Below are 26069 nucleotides of genomic sequence, written 5' to 3'. Positions count from 1 at the left end.
ATGCCTTTTTCAGGCCGAGGTCACTGCACTTCTTCATTTACCATCAAATTGGAAAAGGGAGTCCCACAAGACACCCAAGTGATCCAAATATTTTTCCCTGCTCCATTACATTAACAGCATCCAAATCCTTTCCTAACAAAACTCAACTACTCTTAGCAGGATGAAGATCCCTCTTGTTGTCTGCTGGTCCCTTGCCATAAGATGCCAACGTTCCCAGTGCAGCCATAGTTTATAATTAACAGTATTCTTGCTGTGTCCTCTGGCAGAAGGATTCCCCTTTGGAGATCAAGACCTCTCATCCTGAAGAGTTCAGAATTGTGGAGATGGAGTAGGTCACTGGGAGTGATGGTAAGTGAAGCCACTCCTGCTTCCACTCCTTGGTTCCTGGACCCGTGTGTTCTATTGAGGACGCAGCACTATATATAAGGCTTTGATTCAAAGTAAACTTTGCATCCTGAAGGATGATGGCCCGTCGTCACAAAGTATCTTCATTTAGCAGGCATTTCAGCTCTGCCTCTAATACCCTGTCAGGTCAGCAGCTTCTCGGTGATGCGATATGTGATACAATCAGGGAGCTCATGGTCATGGGCTTACTCCTGCACATCTATTGCTATAAAGTGGGTCCCTGATCTGATGTGATAATATATGGCATACTGTGCTGAATCACTGTAAGCAAGAAAGGCAAACCCATATCCAGGATATGTGTCTTTCCTGCCAGAATTAACAGTTGACCTTTCCACTATAGGCAACTTGCCACCAAGTGACCAATTAGTCTCTCCAAGAAATGATACTCTATCAGTGACTCGGTGTTGGTCTCTTCTGCTGACAGATTGAACATTCAATGGTGGACATTCAGGTTTGGTAACTGGGAGCCCATGCTGTTGTGTCTAAGCACAGCCTCCATCCCTGCCACCATGACCACTTTGCTCATGTGCCCTTCATAGCAGAACTGGGGGGCCAATGACAGAGGCTGGTTGATGCCAACTGGCAGAGTAATTTTGTCTATTCGGTTGTTTAGAGCCTCTTCTGAGATAGGTGCTTTCGGCAGCATTAACATGATAAAAAGGCCTTCGTACCTTGTACCCTCTCCCATATGTCCATCCTCTGCCTCAATCCCAGACTTCATCCCAAATCATCCTACTTTCACACCCCTAGTCAAATAGCCAAGCCATTCACCACTTCTCAAGAGTCTGTATATTCTAACTTCATGCCATTTCTCTTTCCACGTAAAGTGAATGACTAAGTTGGCATAGAAAAACCAGAACTGGACAGTAGTTAAAGTAGTAAAAATGTATTTTATTCAAGAACAATTGCAATGAGGGAAAAGAAACTTCAGTATAGAACTGGGTTTAATTCTAAATTCAACAAGCAAAAGTGGGAATTTATAGCCAAGGAGCAGGGTAGGGGAAAATGACTAAGAGGAAACATCAGGGTAGATTCTGGCTGAACAGAACTAACAGGATTCTTGCTGAAGGCAGGCCAGGGTGACCACATACCACCTGGGGGATGATGCACGATGAGGAATTTGAGGGATGAGGAGTTTGATCACATATCAAGGCTGGAAGGTTTTAGCTGAAATGACTTCACAGGGTTCTTGCTAAAACTGGGCTCTAGGACATCCCCAAAGCCAGGGCCTACTCAGGCTCAGAGGAACCTGGCTAAAGTTTGGTCAAGGAGAGAATCTTTGTCAAAGGGCACCACCCAAGGCTCTGCCCATAGGGAGGGTTTCCCCAAACTACTGCCTTTCAAGACTTTGGTACAGCTGCTGTCCATTTTCAGCCTGCACACAGACACACTGAGCCAATCCATCATGAATCAAGTCTGGCCTTTTTTCTCCTTCGTCAGCTGGTCATAAGGCCATAGGTGTGAGCTAAGGGAGAGACACTGGTGCAATAGTGTTGGATGACATAGGGTTCCAAGCTTCCTGTCTATACAGTTTGCTTCTGCTTCTGATCTGGCTTGTGCTCAATCCTGGATGTACCACTTCTGTCTTATAAGTGTTGCTGTGCTTGGCAGCTCTGATGGAAACCAACTGATGAAAGGCAGTTGTGGCCACAGGGTCACTTGGTGCCTCATGGTCATGCTCGTCACCTCTACCAGTGCCCAGCATCATACCAGAAGCTGTTTTTAAAAAGGCATATAGGGGCTGGCCCCAGTGGTTAAGTTCATGCGCTCCGCTTCGGTGGCCCAGGGTTTCACGGGTTCAGATCCTGGGCACAGACATGGCACCACTCATCAGGCCATGTTGAGGCGGTGTCCCATATGCCAGAACTAGAAGGACCCACAACTAAAATATACAACTATGTACTGGGGGGATTTGGGGAGAAAAAGGAAAAGAAAAAAGGAAGAAGAAGATTGGCAACAGTTGTTAGCTCAGGTGCCAATTTAAAAAAAAATCAAAAGGCATATAATTCTCCTCTATAGATGAAATGACTTTGATCTGGAACCTAGGGGATGCTTGTGATTCTCCCATTGGGTCTTGCCATAAACTCCACAAGGTGTCTTTCCCACCACTGATACATCTAATGGCATAGAGTCTGCTGATTTTTGGTCAAAGCAGCAAGGCCACTTGCACCACAATCTGCATTTGCCATAGAGCCCTTTCATTTCCTGGAAACCTGGTATATGGGGCAGAGCAGTATTATCTGGTGTGGACTAAGTTGTCTTCAGAACCCAAAGAAGCCTACCAGGATTTGTTCTTCCTTCTTCATGGTAAGAGGTGTAAGATGTAACTATTTGTTCTTGAGTCTAGATGGAATGTCTCAACATGCATCTGATCACTTGACCCTTAAACGTTTTACTCTTGTGGCAGGTTCCTGAATCTTCATAGGGTTTATTTCCCACCTCAGAAGTATATGTGTCTTATAAAGGCTTCTAGCATTATGGCCAGTCATCTATCATAAATGGTGTCATGTATCAATATGATGTTATGCAGGATGTTAAGACAGTCCAGATCTCTTTGGACTATAGTATGACAAAGGACAGAAGAATTAACATGGCCCTAGGGAAAAACTGTACATTTTTACTGTTGTCTATTTCAAGTGAATGCAAACTATTTCTGATCCTCTCTTCTGATAGAGATAGGAACGAATGTATTCACAAAATCAGAAGTACCTAGGACCATGTTAATCTACTCTAGCAAAGACAGCACATCTGGGACAATGCTACAATTGGTACCATTAGTGCTGCAGTTGTTTGAATCTGATAGTCTACTGTCCTTCTCCAAAATCTGTCTAGTGTTTTCAGGGTCAAGACGGGTGAATTAAATGGAGATGTAATAAGGATTATCACTCCTGAATTCTAAAATCTTTAAGATCTTAGAGGCCCTAATTTCCACCACCTCCCTCAGGATATGGTATTTATGCTCTTGGCCAGGGCAGATGTGCACTTTCCGAGTCTGCTGCTTGGATTTCCCCACATTGCTAGCTGTACCCCCAGAGGCTATTGATTCAATATGATGGGCCAACTACCAGTTATGTCTGTTTCAACTGTACATTTGAGGATTGAGGAAATGACCACTGAATGAGTCTGCAGATGCAGTAGCCTCACTGTGAGGTGGACCTAATCAAGTGTATCACTTATTACCTGATCCCTATATGCCTCTATTCCAACACGGATGACATGTTAGAATGGAACCATGATGACACTTCAGGACTCTGAATATCAGTGTCAACTTTGACCCTGTGTCCAATGGTCTTTGATATATTTGGATATCCCTTTTCCCCAGTGCATAGTTACCATCGTAAATGGCTGTGGGTCTCTTTGGGAAAGGACAAGAGAAACCATTACTATGTACACTTGCTGAGATGTTGTAGGGTCCTTCCTCCTGGGTACCCAACCTCTTCTAAAGTCAATAGGTTCTGGGTCTGAAAATTGGGCAAAGGATGATGATTTTTATTGAGGTGACAACCCTGGGGTTCTTGCCAGAGTATCAAATCCAATGCTCTGTGAAAATGCTCCCAAATCAATAAAATTTCCCTTATCAACCTTATATTCTGGCCTGCAGATCAAGCACCTTCAGACACCAATAGCAGGAGTAATCCCCCAGCCCCTGCAGTGCAGACTGGCAGTCTTGCCATTCTTTTTGGGATATAGTCTCTTTCCTCACTTATCAGGCCCAGCACATTCTTGACTGCGTTATATCGTGACTTAACTCTAGCTAAGGCCAGGAGAGGAAGCACATGTTGCCTTGTAGGGGAAAAAAAAAAATCTCTGAATCATCAACAAGCCAAGGAAGAAGTGCTAGTTCTTAATAGAAAAGGATGGGCTCCTCAGGATCAGAGGGTTCAGGGGAATCTGGTGAATCAAGATTTTCTAGGTCATCAAACTAGATGTCTTCACTCCATTTGTCAGGTTCTCATGCTTTCTCAGTCAGGCCTTGACCTTGGAGTAGAAAACCTGCCTTGTAGGGCGTTTAACTCTCCTTGGAGCTCAGCTACTCTGACGATTAAATCCTGGGCCTGGTCCTTGGCTTTCTCCATCCTCCCACTGGAGGACATGAAAGCCTGTTTGCAAGCTATTGAGGAGACCTGGATTTCACACTTAGTTTCCAATTGGCAATTAATGTTCTTCGATTTTCATTACCTTTTCTTGTGCTTAGTGATAGCCACCTAATACCGTTGTCCTAATAGTTACTATAGTTACCCCCATATAGTTAACCTTTATTCCTCAAATACCTTATATACGGCACCAGCTAATGCATTCCTTTCCACCATATATCAAACAATTCACCAGTGGAGAAAGTTTTAATAACCTGTGATGGTGTCTTTATCGTACTTGTAAGAAGTGATTCAGTTCCATAACTTCATTTTAGCTACTCCTTTATTGAAATCCTTCTGGTAACAACTCTCACAGAATAGGTTTCCCAGCAAGCTGCCTCTGAGACAGATTTAGGTTGAGATGGCCAGGGCTTGATTCCCTTTTGTTGATAAATTGTAGGAGATGGGCCTCCAGAAGAGGTGTGGCCTTGGGTAAGGTGGCTCTCTGCACCTGAGGCAGATGAAGTTTGCCTACAGACAGCAGAGCTGGGGAAACAAGTCCTTCAGTGAAGGAGATCAGGGTAGAATATCTCAGTGTCCACCATACAAGCTCATGAGTTAAAAGAGACTTACGGGAAACATCAGCCACATGCGTTGTGTTGATCATATGATCCTGATTCAACTGTAAAAAAGAATTATATAACAGTCAGGGGAAATTGAATACTAAGACATTATGTTGATTTTTTAGGTGTGATAATGGTATATAGTCATGTTTTTAAAATGGGCTCTTACCTTCTACACATACGTACTAACATTTTATCAATGAAATGATAGACTATCTGGAATTTGCTTCAAAATAATAGACTAGAAGTGAATTGGAGTATACATGGATGAGTTGTTGGTATGGACGGAAGACAAAATAATAGCCCCCCCAAAGATGTCCGTCTGTGTCCTAATCTCCAGAAGCTGGGGATATATTACCTTACATCGCAGAAAGGGTTTTGCAGGTGTGATTAAGTTAAGGATCTTGAGATGGAAAGATCCTGGGTTATCCAGGTGGGCCCCATATAATCACAAGCGTCCTGATAAGAGAGAGACAAGAGGGTCAAAGTCAAAAAAAGGAGACCATATGACAATGGAAGCAGAGGGAAGCAGAGTCAGAGAGAGAAGATGCTATGCTGTGGCTTGGAAGATGGTGGAAGGAGCCACCAGCCAAAGACTGAGGGCAGCCACTAGAAGATGGAAAAGGCAAGGAATAGATTCTTTCCTGAAACCTTCAGAAGAAATGCAGCACTACTGACACCTTGATTTTAGACTTCTGACCTCCAGCACTGTAAGAGAGTGAATTTGTGCTGTTTTAAGCCACTAAGTTTATTTGTTACAGCAGCAATGGGAATCTAATACAGTGGGCATATGGAATTTATTTGGCTTTTTTTCTACTTTTGTGAAATTTTCTTTAATAAAAAGTTTTTTGAAAAATAAAAGAAAACCAGCATTGAAAAAGTAAATGTAATATGGGTTGATATACAGTGGAGCAAGTCCTCCTTTATTGTTTTTTAAATTATTTTTTGCTGTTCTTCCACATTTTACCTCCTGAATACATTTTTAATTGGCTTGCCAAATTTCTGTAAAAAAAAGATCATGTAAGTATTTTATCAGAATTTTATTGAATACAGTATACAAATTAATTTTGGGGAAATCATATCAAAGATAAATGTAAGAGAATGTCCCTGATAGTCTGAGCTGATTCTTATGTATGTCTAGTGGGTAGATTCCAGGCCTTAGTCACTTCTAAGTTGCAGGAGTTGAAGGCAGTCAGTGGTTCTCCAGCCACACTATCTATGACTGAGTGGGCAAGTCCTATTCAGAGAGAAGAGAGGAAAAAAACACTTGGCCTCCTTTTCTTTTTTTTTTTTTTAGGAAGATTAGCCCTGAGCTAACATCTGCTGCCAATCCTCCTCTTTTTGCTGAGGAAAACCGGCCCTGAGCTAACATCTGTGCCCATCTTCCTCTACTTTATATGTGGGACGCCTGCCGCAGCATAGCTTGCCAAGCAGTGCCATGTCCACATCCAGGATCTGACGAACCCGGGCCGCCAAAGCAGAACATGCGAACTTAATCATTGCGCCACCGGGCTGGCCCTTGGCCTCCCTTTCAAGACACATTCTCCGCTATAGCCTTACTACCATAATGTAAATACTTTAAGGCCTGTTTATCCCCTTGTGTTTGTTCTCAGCTGGCTCATAATTAGCATGTCTAATTGTATTCTCTGAAATCACCAATACATTGTAGATAGCTGACTAAATGATGGAGCTGGATGGAGCTGAATGGAGCTGAAGAACACAAGCAGAATTGATCCCAGGCATTCCGAAGCCTGCCCTGGAGACTAACAAAACAAAACGAAACAAAATAAGTGAAGGGGAAGGAGTGGAGGCTGGTGGAAGAAGTGGCAACATTTAGACCTTAATACTCATGTGACCTCATTGCCTGGACTTGTGAAGCCTGAGGGTATTTTAATTTTATAAGTAGTACTTAATTTAATAAGAAACATACAGCAGGATACACCCTTTGTACTACAACTACTGGATTGCTTTGGCACAGCAAAAATGCTCTGACACTTTACTTCAGATTTAATTCAATTAAGAAACTGAGTTTCACACAGAAAGTAAGTCCAAATTCTATTACTAAAATATTATTTTCATAGTCATATTTCAAATTGTCTAAACTGAAAGAAATTAAAAGTAGATAAGGCTTTTGAATGATAGTAGCTTGAGTAAAAAGTATTATAGAATTTTAAAATAAAATTATAATTAGATGAAGTCTCCAAGTGATAGCATGAATCAAAAGGTTATAATTGGCCAACAGCTGCAAAGTTTTGTTTCCTCTGCTTAGCACTAATTAAGCAAGAAAAAGTTGTTTGCTTTTCTGGAAAGGGAATAATTATTTGTGTAATTATAGATAATGAAACAAGTACTAGAAGTGTTGGGGTGTGTGTGTGTATGAGAGAGAGAGAGAGGGAGGGAGAATTTCTGGGTCTTTGAAATCCCCTTTAAAAAGTCCACATGATCTCTGATAGCAGCTCCTGCCACTGTAGTGAATGGATGTGCCACTGGGAGGAGCTAGTGAGACAGAGTTTTGAACACTCCCATTCCAGCGCCTGCCTGTCCAACCAGTAGCCGCTGGAGAGTACCAGAATGCGAGGTTAAGGAGCCCGGAGTTAAAACCTCTGACTTGTCTTCTCTTTCCAGGGAGGAGAGTTCCTAGCTGCTGGCGAATCTATTTAGTAGGTGAGTAAAGGAGAAAGGATGAGCCTGCCTTGGGCACTGGAGCAAACAGGTACAGAAGATGTGCAATCAGATCCAGCAAAAACATTGGAAAACTTGGAACCATCTCAGGTTGAGCTGCTTTTCTCCTAACTGAAGAGAGGGTACGTCTGAGAGTCAGGCAAGGGAGAGCCACAGCTGTGGACAGGGGCCAACGAGGAACTAGAGTCTGAGTCTTCGGTGAGGTGGCCTCAGAGAAGATAAGAATCAGGTCCAGAAATGAGAGTTCTGCCTCGCAGGACAAGCGAAACATATCTTGAGCTTTCTGTCTTTGTATTCTTTGATAAAATCCTTCAGACAAGAAGAGTATTAAAACACAAATCAGAGGACTTGGATCTAGTCCCAGTTCTGTCACTAACAACACTAGCTGATACAGCAGAAGATAATTTGACCCCAAGCAAGTTTATAGGATGCAAGTTGGCCAACCCAACAAGTTGGTTAAAATATCTATTTGTTCCAGAAATCATATATCTAATCACTGATTTTTCAATAATTGATCATTCTGGTGCCTTGCAGTATTGTTTTGCAATATTTTAAATCTTTAGATGCTTTTGCATTTTTCAGCATTCAGAGGTTTATTTTCCAGTAAATAAATCATAAGCCCTACATTATTCAATTCATCCTTGTCTAGAAAATATCATTGAGGCATAAGCTTAAGGCATTGGTTAACAATTCTTAATGAAGAACCTTGAAAGAATAGGTGACTGCCATTTGCTTTGAGAAGACCAGCCCCAAATTGGTTATTAAAATTTGTTCCCCAGGGGCCGGCCCTGTGGCTGAGTGGTTGAAGTTCTGCATGCTCTGCTTCAGTGGCTTGGGTCTGTGGGTTCGGATCCCGGGCATGGAACTACTCCATTCATCAGCCATGCTGTGGCAGCATCCCACATACAAAATAGAGGAAGATTGGCACATGTGTTAGCTCAGGGGTAATCTTCCTCAAGCAAAAAAAGAGGAAGATTGGCAGCAGATGTTAGCTCAGGGTGAATCTTCATCACTAAAAAAAAAAAAATATATATTGTTCCACAGAATTCTCAGTACCCTAGATAAACCCATGTGTCTCCCTGGGTTCCCTGCCTCCTCTGGTAAGGGTCAAGAGAATTCCCAAGAACCCTGTGGATTTGAATGGAGTAGGAGTGCCCCTCCCCAGCCTCCACACTTTCAACTGCAGCAGAGAAGATGGGATTCTAGAGCTCTCTTTCTGGCGAGATCCCCACTGCTCCATACCATCTGACACACCCCCATTATCTACCCTTCCACCATTAAGACCAATCTTATTATGCCTTTAGCCTTGTTCTATCAGTCTCCACAAGAAGCCCCAACACCTAGGTTACCCCTCATTCAGGTACACCTCAGCACTTAGCACTTCTAATTCCATCTCCTCTTTCCCCAAACTCTGAGCCTCTGGACAGGCAGTAAAATCCTCTGTATCCTCAAACTCTCCTCTTAATGGTTTCTTTCTTATTCTAAGTGAATCTTATTTCTCCCCTGAAGTCACTGCTTCTCCTGCATCTTTCTCATGGACATCAAGAGCCTATTTTGGAAGTAATAATCCCAAACATCCTGGAGGCAACGGATGCATTAGGGCCTGCCAGTAATTGTTTGAATTTCTTTGAGAACGTGTGAAAAAAAATAAGCAAAAACATATTTTTCAGTAATTTCTATCACAGCTGAGTGAAAAAAAAAGATGTTAAGGAGTATAAGTAGTATACCATCATTTGGGGAGGAGGAGAAGAAAAGAATACATACATGAATACTTATATACACATAGAAATGTCCTAGGGAGTCACAAAAAACTTCTAACCACAGTTGAGCCTCAGAAGGAAGAATGGGTACCTGGGGGACTGTGGAGGAAAGGAGGCCTGTTTAAAAAAAAAAATTCCCCCAACATTTGATTATGAAAAATTTCAATCATATAGACATGCTAAAAGATTTTACACAGAGAACACTAGTATATCCTCCGTCTGGATTCTGTCATTAACATTTTACTATACTTGCTTTGTCAACCTTTCAATGCAACCATCAATCCATCTTATTTTTTGATACATTTCAAAGTAAATCGTAAACATAACTTCACTTACCCCTAAATTCTTTAGCATAAATATCACTAACTACATTTCAAATTTTGTTTACTACTTTTTCTTTTGAATGAGATGCAAAAATCTTAAGGGTAGAAGGGCTGAGTTTTGAGAAATGCATACACCCGAATAACCCAGATCCCTACCGCAATATAGAACATGACATTACCCCAGAAAGGGCGAGGAGGCCTTCTTTTAACCGTATTCCTTTCAGCACCTTGTGAATTTTGTACAACGTGCTTGTGTTCTCTATTTTTAAATTAATCATTTTTTTTTCATTTTTAAAGCTCTGGATTTATTTTACCAAATTTTTTTTTTTTTTTTTTAAAGATTTTATTTTTTCCTTTTTCTTCCCAAAGCCCCCCGGTACATAGTTGTATATTCTTTGTTGTGGGTCCTGCTAGTTGTGGCATGTGGGACGCTGCCTCAGCGTGGTTTGATGAGCAGTGTCATGTCCGCGCCCAGGATTCGAACCAACGAAACACTGGGCCGCCTGCAGCGGAGCGCGCGAACTTAACCGCTCGGCCACGGGGCCAGCCCCCCAAATTTTTATCCTAAAGGTATCAAATTATACTTGCATTAGTAATGCATGATAATGCCTATTTAACCATATGCTGATTTTTTGTTTGTTTTTTGTTTAATTTTTAAACTTATTTATTTTTTATTTATTTTATTTTTAAGGAAGATTAGCCCTGAGCTAACTGCTGCCAATCCTCCTCTTTTTGATGAGGAAGACCGGCCCTGAGCCAACATCCATGCCTATCCTCCTCTACCTCATATGTGGGACGCCTACCACAGCATGGCGTGCCAAATGTTGCCATGTCCGCACCCAGGATCCGAACCAGCGAACCCCGGGCCACCAAAGTGGAACTTGCACACTTAACGGCTGCACCATTGGGCCGGCCCCTGAAATTGAGTTTTCAAAATTAGCCATAAGGTTCAGAGTGTGACCAGAGGAATGATGGCAATTAGGATATTAAGCCCCCTGCCTATCATATGTTCTCGAGTGCACACTGAATTTTTCCTTTGCAATATTTATCATAATTCCAGTTAAGTAATGTTTGATTTGTGAACTATGCTTAATATCTGGCTCCCTTATTAGACCATAAGCTCCTAGAGGGCAATGGTCTCCTCTGTCTCATTTAACCCTGTATTTCTAGTGCCTAACTGTTAATAGGTACTCAAACAAGAATTAAATACTTAATTGGATTTTTTAAGTAGGGCCATTAATTAATTAATTCAATTCAATTGTTGTATCATAGCTTGTCACCTTTCTTTTTTAGGGTAAAGTTGATTATAATTTAATCTATAGTTTTACACTTTAAGCAGTAGAGTTGGCCTAGGGTTGCAGATAACCTAGTCTCGCTGGAAAAGTGAACCATAATTATATAAAGTTTATTCTGGACTAGGACTTTTCTCTAACATAGTTGAGTGACCTTGGCCAGATCAAGCCTCAGTCTTCTCATCTGTAGAACAAAGACCTCTAAGAGTCATCCTTATGTTAACATTCTGCCAGGACATTACAGGCAGAGCGGCTCCGAATCCTTGTTCTACCATTTACTCATTGTTTAATCGTGCCTAGATTACTCTCTACTAAATCATCTGTAAAATGGGGACACCTAGGTGGCTTGATTGTTGTGTCAATTTAATGAGATATTACAAAAACTTTCTAAATTAGCTTTCTGCTTCTACTCATTACACAGCAGAGAGATCACGTTAAAATGGGAGTTTGATCATCAGTTCTCTGTTCAAAAGGCTGCAATGATCCCAGTCTCACTCAGAATGAAAGCTAGTCTTTCCAGTGGTCTACAAGGCCCTTTACCATCTAACGCCCTCATGACTCTTTCTGCTCTGAACACACCAACCTTCTCGCTGTTCCTCGGACACTCTGGGCAACCTGCCACCTCAGGTATGGTGCTGTGCTTCCCCCCTGTCTGGAATGCTCTTCTCCCACACTTCCTTCAAGACTTTGCTCAAATGCCATCTTCTCAGTGAGGACTACTTGGATCACTCTACTGAAAACTGCAAACTTCATTCCCCTTTCCTGCTTTTACTCCATAGCTCTTACTTGTTTCCAACATATTATGAACGTATGAATGAGATTGTTTGCAAACATGCATGACAATACCAAGTATATTGTAGATTCTACATATATATTCTCTTCCCTTGGCGTGGTTTCTGGTCTGAAGCGATAAAGCCTGGGGACTTATGGTTTAGGATCTTCTAAGATAATGTGCCTTCAGGAAATCCAAGATGAATATTCATTGCCTGAACAACCTTTTCTAGATGATTTCAGTGCCAGGCACTCTTGAATAGAAGTATTAATAAATACTTCTGTGCATTCATTCAACACATATTCATTGGGCGCCGTCTATGTGCCAGTTCTTACTGCATGAGCTGCCGGGCCTAAGACGAGCTGTCATAAGCATTTCATTCGGGATAAGGTGTCTTCCTCAGCCCCGGCTCGCCAGATTTGGGGCGAGGGAAGAGAGAAAACGTGCGGTCCCGCCAGCAGAGGGCGTGCTCTCGCCCTCTCCGCAGCCTCCCGGCCCACCGAGGCTTCCAGGCTCCCACGCTCGCTCCCGAGCGCGCCCCCGCCCGCGGCGTCACGTGATGCGCCCGGGGAACCCGAGCTGCCCGGCCTAAGCCGAGCTAAATTCGTTGCCGGTGGCCGCTGCGGGTGCAACCACAAAGGCTAATCCGACGGAGTGGGGAGGCTGGTGGAGTCGATGCTTCCTCTTCCCATTCAGGTCGGCTCCTGTTATCTTCTCACCATTCGCCGTTGCCGTCTCCCTGAGCGTTTGTATGAGCTCTTTCGTGTGGGGAAGCTCCGGTGACCATGTAGGGGAAAAGAGAAAGGAAGCTCCAGGTGCCTGGGACAAGGTCAGCGCTGTCGGCACGCCGCCCCGGCGACCAGGACACCCCCGGTGCGGGCCGCTGGGTCCGTCGGCCCTGGTGGCAACTCCGGCCTCCGCTTGTGGTCGGGCCCGGAGCGCCACGAAATCTCGCGTCGTCTCGCGAGAATCTAAGTTGAAGGAACATGGCGACGTCTAATCTGTTAAAGGTAAGACCCTCAGTCCCTCTTGGGTTTTACTCCGTGACCGCTCGGTTCAGCTCTTCGGGAGAGGGTTGGTTCGGGTTCGGGGGTGAAATGTGGGAGAGTTCAGGGGTTGTCTCCCGGAAGGGAAGCCGGGGAGGCTGCCGCCGAGGACAGGAACGCGGGTTTCTGGCCTTGGGGTCGAGAGGCTCCTGTTGCCCCTCCCGCCGGTTGACCCGTGTGAGAAAGGCCCAGGGAGGGCTGGCGGGGAGCACTGCTTCCCGGGCCCAGCTCTGGCCTCGGGCTGGGGATGAATGGTGGCGCTGTGTCCTGACCAGTGGGGCAGTTTGTACTCTTAGGGTCTCAGTTTCTTCTGAAGCGAGAGTCTAAGACGCGTGAGAGGAAAATCGGAGAAAACGCAGCCTAACAGGTTCCAGTGGCTCGACCCCCACCTTCAGTTCCCGTTCTCGTCCTGTCTGCAGAAATTCCGAGGCGGGCAGCGGTGCCCTCGCTGGCCTGCGCGCCACACCTTCCCTCCCGGCCTCTCGTACTTGAGTTCACGTTTTACCTTTTTTTCCTTGGGAAACTGCTCCTGAACCCCGTTATAGGACACAACCAGATGACTACTGAGGAAGTGCTGCCATCGTTTTAGGGCTTAGGAAAGTTACCTGAACAAAGAAAACGCTTAAAGTTAGTTTTAGAGATTTGGGATAGCGAGGGAGAGCTGGCCCCAGAGGGGCAGATTCTCTACCGTCTGTTAAAAAGTTTGGAGGCGAATGAGGGAGACAGGGCGCTAGTCTGTTCTGTGTTTGTGTTTATAGTGGGAAGATTTTGCCTTAAAAGTACTGACTGAAATGGGGGTAGCGATTAGCTCAGGGAACGTAAATACAAGGGATGAACTACTCCCCCAAACCCCTCATTGTCCCTTCAGGCAGTGGGGATGAGAATAGAAAATAATAGAATCGCAAATATATTAAAATATACTGGAATCTCATTCATGTCTTCTTCAGACTACTGACATTAACTGCTTGATAGATGGGACTGTCTTATAAAATGTAGACCCAATTTTACTGATTTAAGAGGCAATATATCTTCTTTTAAAAGGGGTAGAGGCCTAGAATCAGACTGAATTTCTACCACTTAGAAGCTGTGTGACTTTGGGCAAATTTCTTAACCTCTCCGTTCCTGGGTTTCCTCATCAATAAAATGGAATTATCAGTAGCACCTATTTCATAGGAGCATTGTGAAGATTGAGTTAACGATGTAAAACGTTTAAAATAGTGACTGGCGCTTAATTAGTACAGGATATAGATAAATTACTGGAATTACTACTCTTGCTGTTTCCCTAAGAAGACAAATTCACAGAAATTGAGTAACCCATCCTGCTTGACTTGACTTTTATAACAATATAGCAGAGTTCTAATGTGTTAGTTTAGAAAGAAAACTTAACTTCTGTTAAAGACTTTAATTAAAATTAAAGACTCCTGTTAATGCATCTGTGTGTTAACATAAGCAATAGCTTGTTATTAATTGAAATACTTTAATCGATTAATTCAACTAATACATTAATTGAAATGTATTTAATTGAAATGTAATTAGAAATAATTGAGTTCCTGATTGTCTGTGAATTTTTGACTTGTTGGTTACCTAGATATAAAGCAAGTTGTCATGTTCCCCCCGACACACACCACCAGTAAGTCTCTCTCAGAAAAGAGCAAGTCACTTTACTCCATTCAAAGCCTTACAGAGGCTTGTTGGAGGAGATAGAAGTCTGAAGCTCCTTCAGTACTAGTAAGTGGTTACCTTGTGGAGGTTATGAGTCTGCATCTACAGCACGCACCTATAGAATGAAAAAGCTGCCTGAATGTGTAGACAATGGTACTTAGGTTAAAAAGATCACAAGGATTCAAAAAGTTCTGTAACTTGATCAAACAACTTTTATAAAAAAAAATGAAGGTGGTAACTCTTTGAAAAAACTGGTAAATGACTCAGTCACCCTGGTGAACATGAAGACAGGTGCCAGAGATACACTGGAAAAATTTCAATAAAATTGTTTTATAAAATGCAGAGGGGGGGAAAATAATTTCTAAATATTATTTTATGCACTATGTGATTTTAAATATGTATAACTAATGTAACATAATGGACTTTATGAGTAGACATTTGATTCTTTTATCTATATCACCAAAAGTTTACATATTCAGGTAGGCCGGAAAACCTTCTTTTCTTTTTTCTCTCCTTACTGGGAGGTGGAGGGGATTGCCTTATATTCATATATTTAGAAATAGCTAATTAAAAAGTGGAAGGTTGTCTTCCTGGAGAAATGTAGTGAGACCCCGCCAGAGTAGATCCATGACATTCTTCGTAGGATCATTTAAATTCAAGGCTAGTGGTACCTTGAATAGAGACAGGGCGATGGGGAGTGGCCAGTTAGCCTCACGTCCTTTTTTGGCAGGATTAATAGACTGGTTCTGTAGAAAAATGCCTTAGACATTGTACAATTAGATTTCACAAGAGCATATTTGACAGAATTATCATGTCCTCTGGTCAAAATGGACAAATGTGGGCTAGATGATAATACAGTTAGAATTTGATTCATTGTCAGTCAAACAACTGTATCTGAAGAATGATGAGTAATAAATCATCATCAACTCTGAAGGGAGGGCTTTAGTATCCTTCTGAAAGAATATGCCCTCTTCCTCTTTATCAATAACTTGGATGAAGTTAAATTTATTGAATTTGTGGGTGACAGTGTTCAGAGGGATGGCTAATAAGTTGTGAACACGCAAAACTTTGATATGAAACTTACAAGTCAGAACCCACTGGAGCAAAAACCACCTACTTTTTTTATATTGGAATTTGATTATAATGATTGTATTCTCTATTTAAAGCAGGTAGACTTGGCTGGAATTTGGAAATCTTTTGGATATATGTACAAAGATTTGTGTTTTATGTTTTGACATAGACAGTTATTAGTTGCTTGGGGGTTTTATATCTCCAAAAACTTTCCAATATTACTGTTTTAACTTTGTTGTTTTAACATATAATTCTGCTTGTTCCTTTACTTTTGCAGTTTTCATCTAGGCCCTCAGTGCTCATTTTCTTCATTTCCAATTGAGTATCCTTTTCCAAATAGCAATTGTTTAAATCTTATTTTGCTAAGCCTCACCCCATTTAATTCCTAGCATGTTACTTTATCCATCTATCTGGAGTGCCCTTAGCTTCCTTGGTCAATACCATACATTTTTCTGTTTCCTCTGTATTCTGCTCTTTTCCAAGGTACTGCAACATTGCCTCCTTCCACTTGTTCTTGTTCAGCCTTCAGTTTCCCTCCAGGACTTGGCAGCGTGTCCCCTCTTATTTTGTTTCAATCTCCTTTATTTTCACTTCTAGGATAAGAGAGTTCATGTATCTCCTCGTGTAAACTTAACCTGTACTCTGCTTTGGCCTCAAACTTTTGCTCTTTTCCCTTCCCGTTCACTATCACAGTTCTTAGAAAAACAGCCCTCACTTGCTGCCTTTGTAATTCTTTACCTTTTTGCTTGGCTTGCTGTCATCTGACTCTCCCCCTACCCCCACTCAATTTTATTGAAGCTGTGAGTCTCAAGAGCACTAGCAACCTCCTGATTGCCAAATGAGATTCTTCTCTGATACATTCATCCTCTCTTCTGATATTGTTGATCACTAACTCTGCTTGCCTTTTGGTTTTTATGACACTGTCTCCTTGGTCTCCTGTCTCTCAAATCATTTGTGTTTTTCATTGACCTCCCTCGTCTCCTCCCCAATATAATTATTTCTCAGGATTTAATCTTCAGCCCTTTTCTGTCTTTGTACTTTTTTTCTGGGACAATCTTAACTCCCATGATTTCACTATTTTTATCTCTTAACTCTAATCTGAGCTCTAGACCAAAACACAGTGCTGACCATATCACTTTCCTACTCAGATACCTTTGATGATTCAAATTCTCTGAGATCTTTCCAGCTGGGTCTTTTCCCTAATAACATACACACACACTCTCTCTCTCTCTTACACAAACACACACATCCCTCTACTTGGCTGGTTACTCGTTGGATCACTGGCATGCCAGAGTCTTCAAGACTCTTTATGTTTGCTGTTTCTTCTGTCAGAAATGCACCCTTCCCCTCAATATTTGCCTGTTGAAATCCTGTTATTCATCAAGACCCAGCCCAGATACCTCCTTTCTTCTTAGTGCTCTCATTTGGAATTAATTTTTGCCTACTCTGCTCAACCATAGCACTGCATCAGTCTCTTCTAGCACTTACATTATGCCTTATGTATTAGTTACAGGATCCGTTTACATATCTAACTCCCTTTCTGGATTGTATGCCCTGGTAGTTCAGGGATTTTATTAATCTATTGATGCCTTAACCATGTAGTGAGATGATCCCTCACGGTAGGTGCTCCATAAATGGACGATAATTGATTGAAAAGAGAAGTCTACTGCAGTATCTGTACATTATAGGTGCTCAGTAAATGAGTGTTGATTGGTTAAAAGGAGGAATTCCTGGTTTTATTCCCTTCCAATTAGATCTAGAGCGAGAGAGAGAGAGAGAGAGAGAAGTGATAGAGGTATAAAACCAAACCACAAGAGAATCTAAACTTTAAACTGAAATATGAAGCTACTTTTCTCAGTGGAAACTTTTTTATCCTTTGAGAGGAAAGAAAATGGAAATACTATAGAGTGATTCGAAATGTATGTAGAATTTACTCATTATTAAAGTAATGTAAAAGTAAAGTAAATTAAAGTTAGACACATGTGCAGGCACCATGAAGGATACAAAGATGTGTAAAACAATGTCCATGCTCTTTGGGAACTTACCATACACTAAAGAAGAATAAAGTACTAATGATTTGCCCTAAGGCAAGAATTTCAGGAATGTTACCACATGCTGTATGGTCCCTCACAGACTGAGGAGATCATTTCAAGGGACCATCAAAGTGTTATGGAGAAAGCATTGGAGCTGGATTTTGAAGAATGAGTAGACTTTTTGTAGGTGGTGGTTAGGAGAAAATTTGGTAGGAATGGAGACTAGATTAGTTTGGCTGCGTTGTAAGCAGGACTGCATGCTTTCTTGCTTTCTCTGTGAATGGTGCTCCTTGGAATTGTTGCAGCCTTGCAGCCCAGAGTACTGGAAGTAGCCCGGAGTACAGGAAACAGTAGGAGATAAGAGTGCAAAGGAAAGTCAGGGTCAGATTGTCAAATGTCTTCAATGCTAGACAAGGGAGTTTGAAATAAACTTCCATAGATAATGGAGAATATTTGAAATATATGTGAGCAGAGATGTTGTCAAGCCCTTAATCTATTCTTGGCTCTTACACATAAAATCTGTCACTCATCATTACTTCTATTTTGTGTGTATTCAAAATCTAATTTGTGGGGTGACCGTGAATGGGGGGCATTTGTGCTAATGACACCATGTTCACTGAAATCATAACAGCAGTCATTAAGTCTGTGGAAAATAAATTCATTCATTCAACAAGTATTTAGCATTTTCTAATTCCAACTAGATCATGGTGATCTAGGCAGACAAATTCCTGCCCTTATGTAACTTAGATTTTTGTGGAGGGTAGAGGCAATAAACATATAAGCAAATACATATATACTATAGGTCAGGTTGTGAAAAATGTTATGAGGAAAAACAAACAGGGTAAAGGATAGAGGGTGATAGGTGTTATTTTTAATAGGATGATCAGGGAAGACCCCTAAAGAGATGACATTTGAGGTGAGACCTGAATGAGGTGAGGGAACAAGCCATCTATTTAGGAGAAGAGTTCCAGGTAGAGGGAACAGGAACAGCCAGTGCAGAGGCATTGAGTCAGGAAGATGTTTGGCAGGGAATATGGATGTGATACTAAGATGTGAATGTAGTTAAGATACACAACTGGGTATGTAATTCTTTTTAGTGTCTTACTTAAACATAAATGAGAGCCTTAGAACGTAACTTGTCAGTTTAATCGAGTTTATGGAAATTGCCCTTCTGAATGGACATCTAAGAGGCACATGATCCTTAGGGCCTCCTTCCCTCATTCCTGTGTCCTGTCCTAGAGACATGGTTATATTTGACACTTACAGCCTAGGGAGAAAACAATTTCAGAGGTATGTATGTTGGCCATGGGTAGGGGTGAAGTGGAAATGGTGGACTAAATCACCTACTATAAAACTATGTGATAAAAGTAAATGTGAGAGTTTTCGTGTTCTGTGAAAATAGATAAGTGAGCACTTACCATAATCTGGAGGTGATATATGTTAATTAAAGCTACTTATAGGACATCTATCTGGTGGACAATGAAAGCTGGAGAAGGGGGATGGACAAAGACAGGTATTTCTCATTAGGTATTTTGCTAGGGTCCTGGTGAACCTAGTTGTGTCACAGAAAGTCACCTGGCTCTTGCCTCTGTATAGTATGTAGCATAAATTGGTGCCTGATCGGCTCTGTAAACAAGTTACAGCTCAGGTTAAAATATTAGGGGGCCGGCCTGGTGGCACAGCGGTTAAGTTCGCACGTTCCGCTTCTCGGCGGCCCGGGGTTCGCTGGTTCGGATCCCGGGTGCGGACATGGCACTGCTTGGCAGCCATGCTGTGGTAGGTGTCCCACGTATAAACTAGAGGAAGATGGGCACGGATGTTAGCTCAGAGCCAGGCTTCCTCAGCAAAAAGAGGAGGACTGGCAGTAGTTAGCTGAGGGCTAATCTTCCTCCAAAAAAAAAAAAAAATTAGTCATAATACGTGGAGTACATACAGGTAATAGCAGGAATATTTGATGTGTATAACTGGGGCTTGTTCATTCCACAAATATGTGAGCATCTACTCTGATGGATACTATTCTAAGTGTCAGTAATACAGTAGTGAATATGACAGGCAAGGTCCCTGGTCTTTGGAGCTTATATTCTAATGTGTAAATACTGACACCAAAGAAATAAGTAACACGTTGGGTAAGGGCTGTGATGAAAACAATGTAATCAAAAGTGTTCAGAAGGTGGGGGCACTATTTTACTTATTTACAATAGAAAATAATTTTTCCCCCCTAAATATTGCTTTCAACTATGTTCTGTTGAATTTTCCTTCCCTGCCACTTGATGACATTTCAGTCAGATTCGTAGCTTTCAGGTCTTTTTGAAAACTGCCATTTAGTCTGAATTAAAATTTCAATCTCATAGCCAATCAAAGCAATTGTCCTACCAGCTCAAGACATTGGCTCTGGGTCTGTAGAGAAGACAGGGGAAAGGGCATTTTGGTTTGGGAAGGCCTCTGCATGATCAGCATTCTGGGCAAACGTCTTGTGCAGTGGTGAGCTTGGCATGTTTGAGGAACTCCTTGAAAAGGGTAGTGTGGCTGGAATATAGTGAGAATTGCCGGTATTCAAATATATACTGTGGTTTTGTGGTTCTTTTGGTTGATGGGGATTGTAAATGTGGTTTTAAAACCACATAACTGGGAGTACTAGTGACTCATAGACAGTCTGGGAACCCACACATTCAAATAGCTGACCTCATAATTTACACAGAAGACCTAAAATATACGAATTGGATTCCTTTTGTAAAGTTATTAAAATGCCATCATTGGATATATCTATAATTAATAGATTAGGAACTTCAAAGAGGGAATAAATACAAATCTTAAAATGACTGAACTCCTTGTATTGTGTGTCAAAATGTTATGGGCGTGGAAGAATACAGGTGATAAAAAATAATTGCTTTTAATTCTGTGGATGTTATTGTTTCTTGTCTTGCCTTCAACTTGTCCTTTCACTGTAACTTTTCTTGAATTTTTGTCGTCATGAAGATATAGCAAGAAGATGTCCAGCAATAGTAACTACATTATGTTTTCTTTTAAATGCAAAATTTGACATTTAAAATATTGTAGTAACATTATTCTTACAATTTAATGAGGTATGTTTTGTCCCATATGTTATATAGGAGTTTCTGGACATTTTCAGGGCAAACTAATAGATCAGTATTTGTATTACTTTGTTGCAAAGTAAGTGAGTAATTTAAAAATGATTTTGTATTACTTTTAAAACATTTTGCAAGCCACTTGACTTCTATTTTTGTTTACTTTCATGTGTTTATTTGAGCATTATTATTTTTTTATTAAGGTTATGAAAGTTAACATCCTTGTGAAATTACAGTTGTACATCATTATTAGTGATGTTGTAGGTATACCACTTCACCCCTAGTGCCCTCCTCCCACCCCCCTTTCCCCTGGCAACCACCGATCAGTTCTCTTTGTCCATATGTTAACTACCACCTATGAGTGGAATCATACAGAGTTCGTCTTTCTCTGTCTGGCTTACTTCACTCAACACAATACCCTCAAGGTCTATCCATATTGTTGTGAATGGGACGATTTTGTCCTTTTTTATGGCTGAGTAGTATTCCATTGTATATATATACCACATCTTCTTTATCCAATCACCAGTTGCTGGGCTCTTAGGTTGGTTCCATCACTTGGCTATTGTGAATAATGCTGTGATGAACATAGGGGTGCATAGGACTTTTGGAATTGCTGATTTCAGGTTCTTAGGATAGACACCCAGTAGTGGGATGGCTGAGTCATAAGGTATTTCTATTCTTAACTTTTTGAGGAATCTCCTTACTGTTTTCCTTAGTGGCTGCACCAGTTTGCATTTCCACCAACAGTATATGAGGGTTACCTTTTCTCCACAGCCTCTCCAACATTTGTCACTCTTGGTTTTGGATATTTTTGCCGTTCTAACAGGCGTAAGGTGATATCTTAGTGTAGTTTTGATTTGCATTTCCCTGATGATTAGTGATGATGAGCATCTTTTCATGTGTCTATTGGCCATCCGTATATCTTCTTTGGAGAAATGTCTGTTCATGTCCCCTGCCCATTTTGTAATTGGGTTGTCTGATTTTTTATTGTTGAGTTGTGTGAGTTCTTTGTATATCATGGAGATTAAGCCTTTGTTGGATAAATAACTTGTGAATATTTTTTCCCAATTAGTGGGCTGTTTTTTTGTTTCAATCCTGTTTTCCCTTGCCTTGAAGAAGCTCTTTAGTCTGATGAAGTCCCATTTGTTTATTCTTTCTATTGTTTCCCTCATGTGAGGGGTTATGGTGTCCGAAAAGATTCTTTTGAAGCTGATGTCAAAGAGTGTACTGCCGATATGCTCTTCCAGAAGACTTATTGTTTCAGCCCTAATCTTTAGGTCTTTGATCCATTTTGAGTTTATTTTAGTAAATGGTGAAAAAGAATGGTCAATTTTCATTCTTTTACATGTGGCTGTCCAGTTTTCCCAGCACCATTTGTTGAAGAGACTTTCTTTCCTCCATTGTAGGCCCTCAGCTCCTTCATCAAAGATTAGCTGTCCATAGATGTGTGGTTTTATTTCTAGGCTTTGAATTCTGTTCCATTGATTTGAGCACCTGTTTTTGTACCAGTACCATGCTGTTTTGATTACTGTAGCTTTGTAGTATGTTTTGAAGTCAGGGATTGTGATGCCTCCAACTGTGTTCTTCTTTCTCAGGATTGCTTTAGCAATTCGGGGTCTTTTGTTGCCCCATATGAATTTTAGGATTCTTTCTTCAATTTCTGTAAAGAATGGCATTGGAATTCTGATTGGGATAGTGTTGAATCTGTAGATTGCTTTAGGTAGTATGGACATTTTAACTATGTTTATTCTTCCAATCCGTGGGTATGGAATGTCTTTCCATCTCTTTATGTCGTCTTCGATTTCTTTCAAGAAAGTCTTGTAGTTTTCGTTGTATAGATCTTTCACTTCCTTGGTTAAATTTATCCCAAGGTATTGTATTCTTTTTGTTGCGATCGTGAATGGAATTGAGTTCCTGAGATCTTTTTCTGTTAGTTCATTGTTAGCATATAGAAATGCTACTGACTTATGTATGTTGATTTTATACCCTGCAACTTTGCTGTAGCTGTTGATTGTTTCTAATAGTTTTTCTGTGGATTCTTTGGGGTTTTCTATATATATAAGATCATGTCGTCTGCAAACAGTGAGAGTTTTACTTCTTCATTGCCTATTTGGATTCCTTTTATTTCTTTTTCCTGCCGAATTGCTCTGGCCAAAACCTCCAGTACTATGTTGAATAAGAGTGGTGAAAGTGGGCACCCTTGTCTTGTTCCTGTTCTGAGAGGGATGGGTTTCAGTTTTTGTCCGTTGAGTATGATGTTGGCTGTGCGTTTGTCATATATGGCCTTTATTATGTTGAGGTACTTTCCTTCTATACCTATTTTATTGAGGGTTTTTATCATAAATGGATGTTGGATCTTGTCAAATCCTTTCTCTGCATCTATTGAGATGATCATGTGGTTTTTGTTTCTCCTTTTGTGTTAATGTAGTGAATCACGTTGATTGACTTGCGGATGTTGTACCATTCCTGTGTCCCTGGTATAAATCCCACTTGATCATGGTGTATAATCTTTTTGATGTATTGCGGTATTCGGTTGGCCAAAATTTTGTTGAGGATTTTTGCATCTATGTTCATCAGTGATATTGGCCTGTAGTTTTCTTTCTTTGTGTTGTCCTTGTCAGGTTTGGGGATCAGGGTGATGTTGGCTTCACAGAATGTATTAGGGAGTGCTCCATCTTCCTCTATTTTCTGGAACAGTTTGAGAAGGATAGGTATTAAATATTCTTTGAATGTTTGGTAGAATTCTCCAGAGAAGACGTCTGGTCCTGGACTCTTATTTTTGGGGAGGTTTTTGATTACTCTTTCTATTTCTTTACTTGTGATTGGTCTTTTCAGATTCTCTATTTCTTCCTGATTTAGTTTGGGTGGGTTGTATGAGTCTAGAAATTTATCCATTTCTTCTAGGTTGTTCAATTTGTTGGCATGTAGTTTTTCATAGTATTCTATTATGATCCTTTGTATTTCTTTGGTATCTGTTGTGATTTCTCCTCTCTCGTTTCTAATTTTATTTATTTGAGACTTCTGTCATTTTTTTTTTTTTTAGTGAGTCTGGCTAAGGGTTTGTCGATTTTGTTAATTTTTGCGAAGAATCAACTCTTTCTTTCATTGATCCTTTCTACTGTCTTTTTTGTTTCAATATCATTTATTTCTGCTCTAGTTTTTATTATTTCCCTCCTTCTACTGACTTTGGGCTTTGTTCTCCTTTTTCTAATTCCGTTAGGTGTCGTTTGAGGTTGTTTGTGTAAGATTTTTCTTGCTTATTGAGGTGAGCCTGTGTTGCAATGAATTTCCCTCTTAGGACTGCCTTTGCTGCATCCCAAATCATTTGGTATGGTGTGTTTTCATTTTCATTTCTCTCCAGATAATACCTGATTTCTTCTTTAATTTCTTCAGTAATCCATTGTTTGTTCAGTAGCATGTTGTTTAGTCTCCACATTTTTGCCCTTTCCCAGCTTTATTCTTGTAGTTGATTTCTAGTTTCATAGCATTATGATCAGAAAAGATGCTTGATACTATTTCAGTCCTCTTGAATTTATTGATGTGTGCTTTGTTTCCCAAGATATGGTCTATCCTTGAGAATGAATGTGTAACCTGCTGTTTTTGGATGAAGTGTTCTATATATATCTATTAAGTCCATCTGATCTAATTTTTCATTTAATTCTATAATTTCCTTGTTGATTTTCTGTCTGGATGATCTATCCGTTGGTGTTAATGGGGTGTTGAGGTCCCCTACTATTATTGTATTGTTGTTGATGTTTGCTTTTAGTTTTATTAGGAGTTGCTTTACACATTTTGGTGCTCCTGTGTTGGGTGCGTATATATTTATAAGTGTTATGTCATCTTGGTGGGGTGTCCCTTTTATTGTTATATACTGCCCCTCTTTGTTTTTCTTTATCTGTTTTGCTTTGAAGTCTACTTTGTCTGATATAAGTATGGCAACACCTGCATTCTTTTGTTCATTATTAGCTTGGAGTATTGTCTTCCATCCCTTCTCTGAATCTGTGTTTGTCTTTGGAGCTGAGGTGTATTTCCTGGAGGCAGCATATTGTTGGGTCTTGTTCTTTGATCCATCCTGCCACTCTGTGTCTTTTGTTTGGAGAGTTCAATCCATTTACATTTAGAGTGATTATTGAAATGTGGGGGCCTACTGCTGCCATTTTATCACTTGTTTTCTGGTGTTCTTGCATTTCCTTTGTTTCTCGCCCCATGATTTTTGGATTGCTAATTCAGGTAGGTAAATTTCTGTATTGGCTTTCTTCTTATTTGTAATTTGTGTCTTTATTCTTATTATTTGTTTAGTGGTTACCAGGTGATTTGTATAAAACATCTCATAGATGAGATAGTCCATTTTCTGATAGCCTCTTATTTCCTTAAATTAAAACATTCCATCCCTTTTCTCTTCCTCTCCTAGATTGTTATTGTCAGATTTTTTTTTTCCCTCTTCCTTCTTGTGTTGTGAGTTTGTGGTTAAAATGACAGGATTATATTTATTCTTGGCGTTTCCCTTCCTTTTATCTTTAATGTTTTATTGAACTTTTGCTAATCTGTTGTGATGGAGAGCTGCTGCTTTCTGTTATTGTCCTTCTACTTATCTCCTTTGCTCTGGGTTTTGTAACCCCTTTCCTGTTTTTGATTTTTCAGGTTTGAGGGTCTTCCTGAGCATTTCTTGAAGGGAGGTCTTGTGACAATGAACTCCCTTAACTTTTGTGTATCTGGGAACGTTTTGATTTCTCCATCATATTTGAAGAATATTTTTGCTGGGTAGAGTATTCTTGGCTGCAGGTTTTTGTCTTTCAGAGTTTTGAATATATCATTCCACTCTCTTCTAGCCTGTAAGGTATCTGCTGATAGCCTTATTGGGGTTCCTTTGTAGGTTATTTTCTTCTGCCTGGCTGCCCTTAGTATTTTCTCTTTGTTGTTGACTTTTGCTAGCTTCACTGTTATATGCCTTGGGGTTGGTCTTCTTATATTGATAAAGTTTGGAGATCTGTTGGCTTCTGTCACATGACGTTCCATCTCTCTCCCCAGGTTTGGAAAATTGTCAGCCATTATTTCTTTGAACAGGCTTTCTGCCCCCTTCTCTTTCTCTTCTCCCTCTGGTATACCTATAATCCTTATGTTGCATCTCCTCATTGAGTCGGATAATTCTCGGAGAGTTTCTTCATTTCTTCTTAGTCGTAGTTCTCTCTCCTCCTCTGTCTGCAGCATTTCTATATTCCTGTTCTCCACATTGCTAATTCT

General features: G+C 40.8%; 1 protein-coding gene and 1 long non-coding RNA gene across 4 annotated transcripts in view; one reads left to right on the top strand and one right to left on the bottom strand.

The window, feature by feature from the left end:
• Positions 1–5021: 5021 nt before the first annotated feature.
• On the bottom strand, positions 5022–12144 carry LOC139041105 (uncharacterized). 3 transcript variants are annotated; one of them, XR_011495707.1, is made up of 3 exons: positions 12005–12144; positions 5460–5560; positions 5022–5160 (listed from the first exon to the last, which is right to left on the bottom strand). It is a non-coding gene; the product is annotated as an uncharacterized lncRNA (long non-coding RNA). The 3 variants fall into 3 exon arrangements; XR_011495706.1 differs by lacking the exon at positions 12005–12144 and adding an exon at positions 11742–11881; XR_011495708.1 differs by lacking the exon at positions 12005–12144 and adding an exon at positions 7794–7929.
• Positions 12145–12383: 239 nt separating this feature from the next.
• CUL5 (cullin 5) overlaps positions 12384–26069 on the top strand; it is a 92538-nt gene continuing 78852 nt past the window's right edge. Inside the window, exon 1 of the mRNA XM_070490342.1 lies at positions 12384–12940. Within this exon, the coding sequence (XP_070346443.1) occupies positions 12917–12940 (24 nt within the window). The 5' untranslated portion in view covers positions 12384–12916. The remainder of the gene's footprint in view (positions 12941–26069) is intronic.

The sequence above is a fragment of the Equus asinus genome, chromosome 20 (genome assembly GCF_041296235.1).
Source record: "Equus asinus isolate D_3611 breed Donkey chromosome 20, EquAss-T2T_v2, whole genome shotgun sequence".
In the NCBI taxonomy this organism is placed as follows: domain Eukaryota; kingdom Metazoa; phylum Chordata; class Mammalia; order Perissodactyla; family Equidae; genus Equus; species Equus asinus.
The sequence above is the reverse complement of the archived record's forward strand: the minus strand, read 5'-3'. Positions and strand labels throughout refer to the sequence as shown.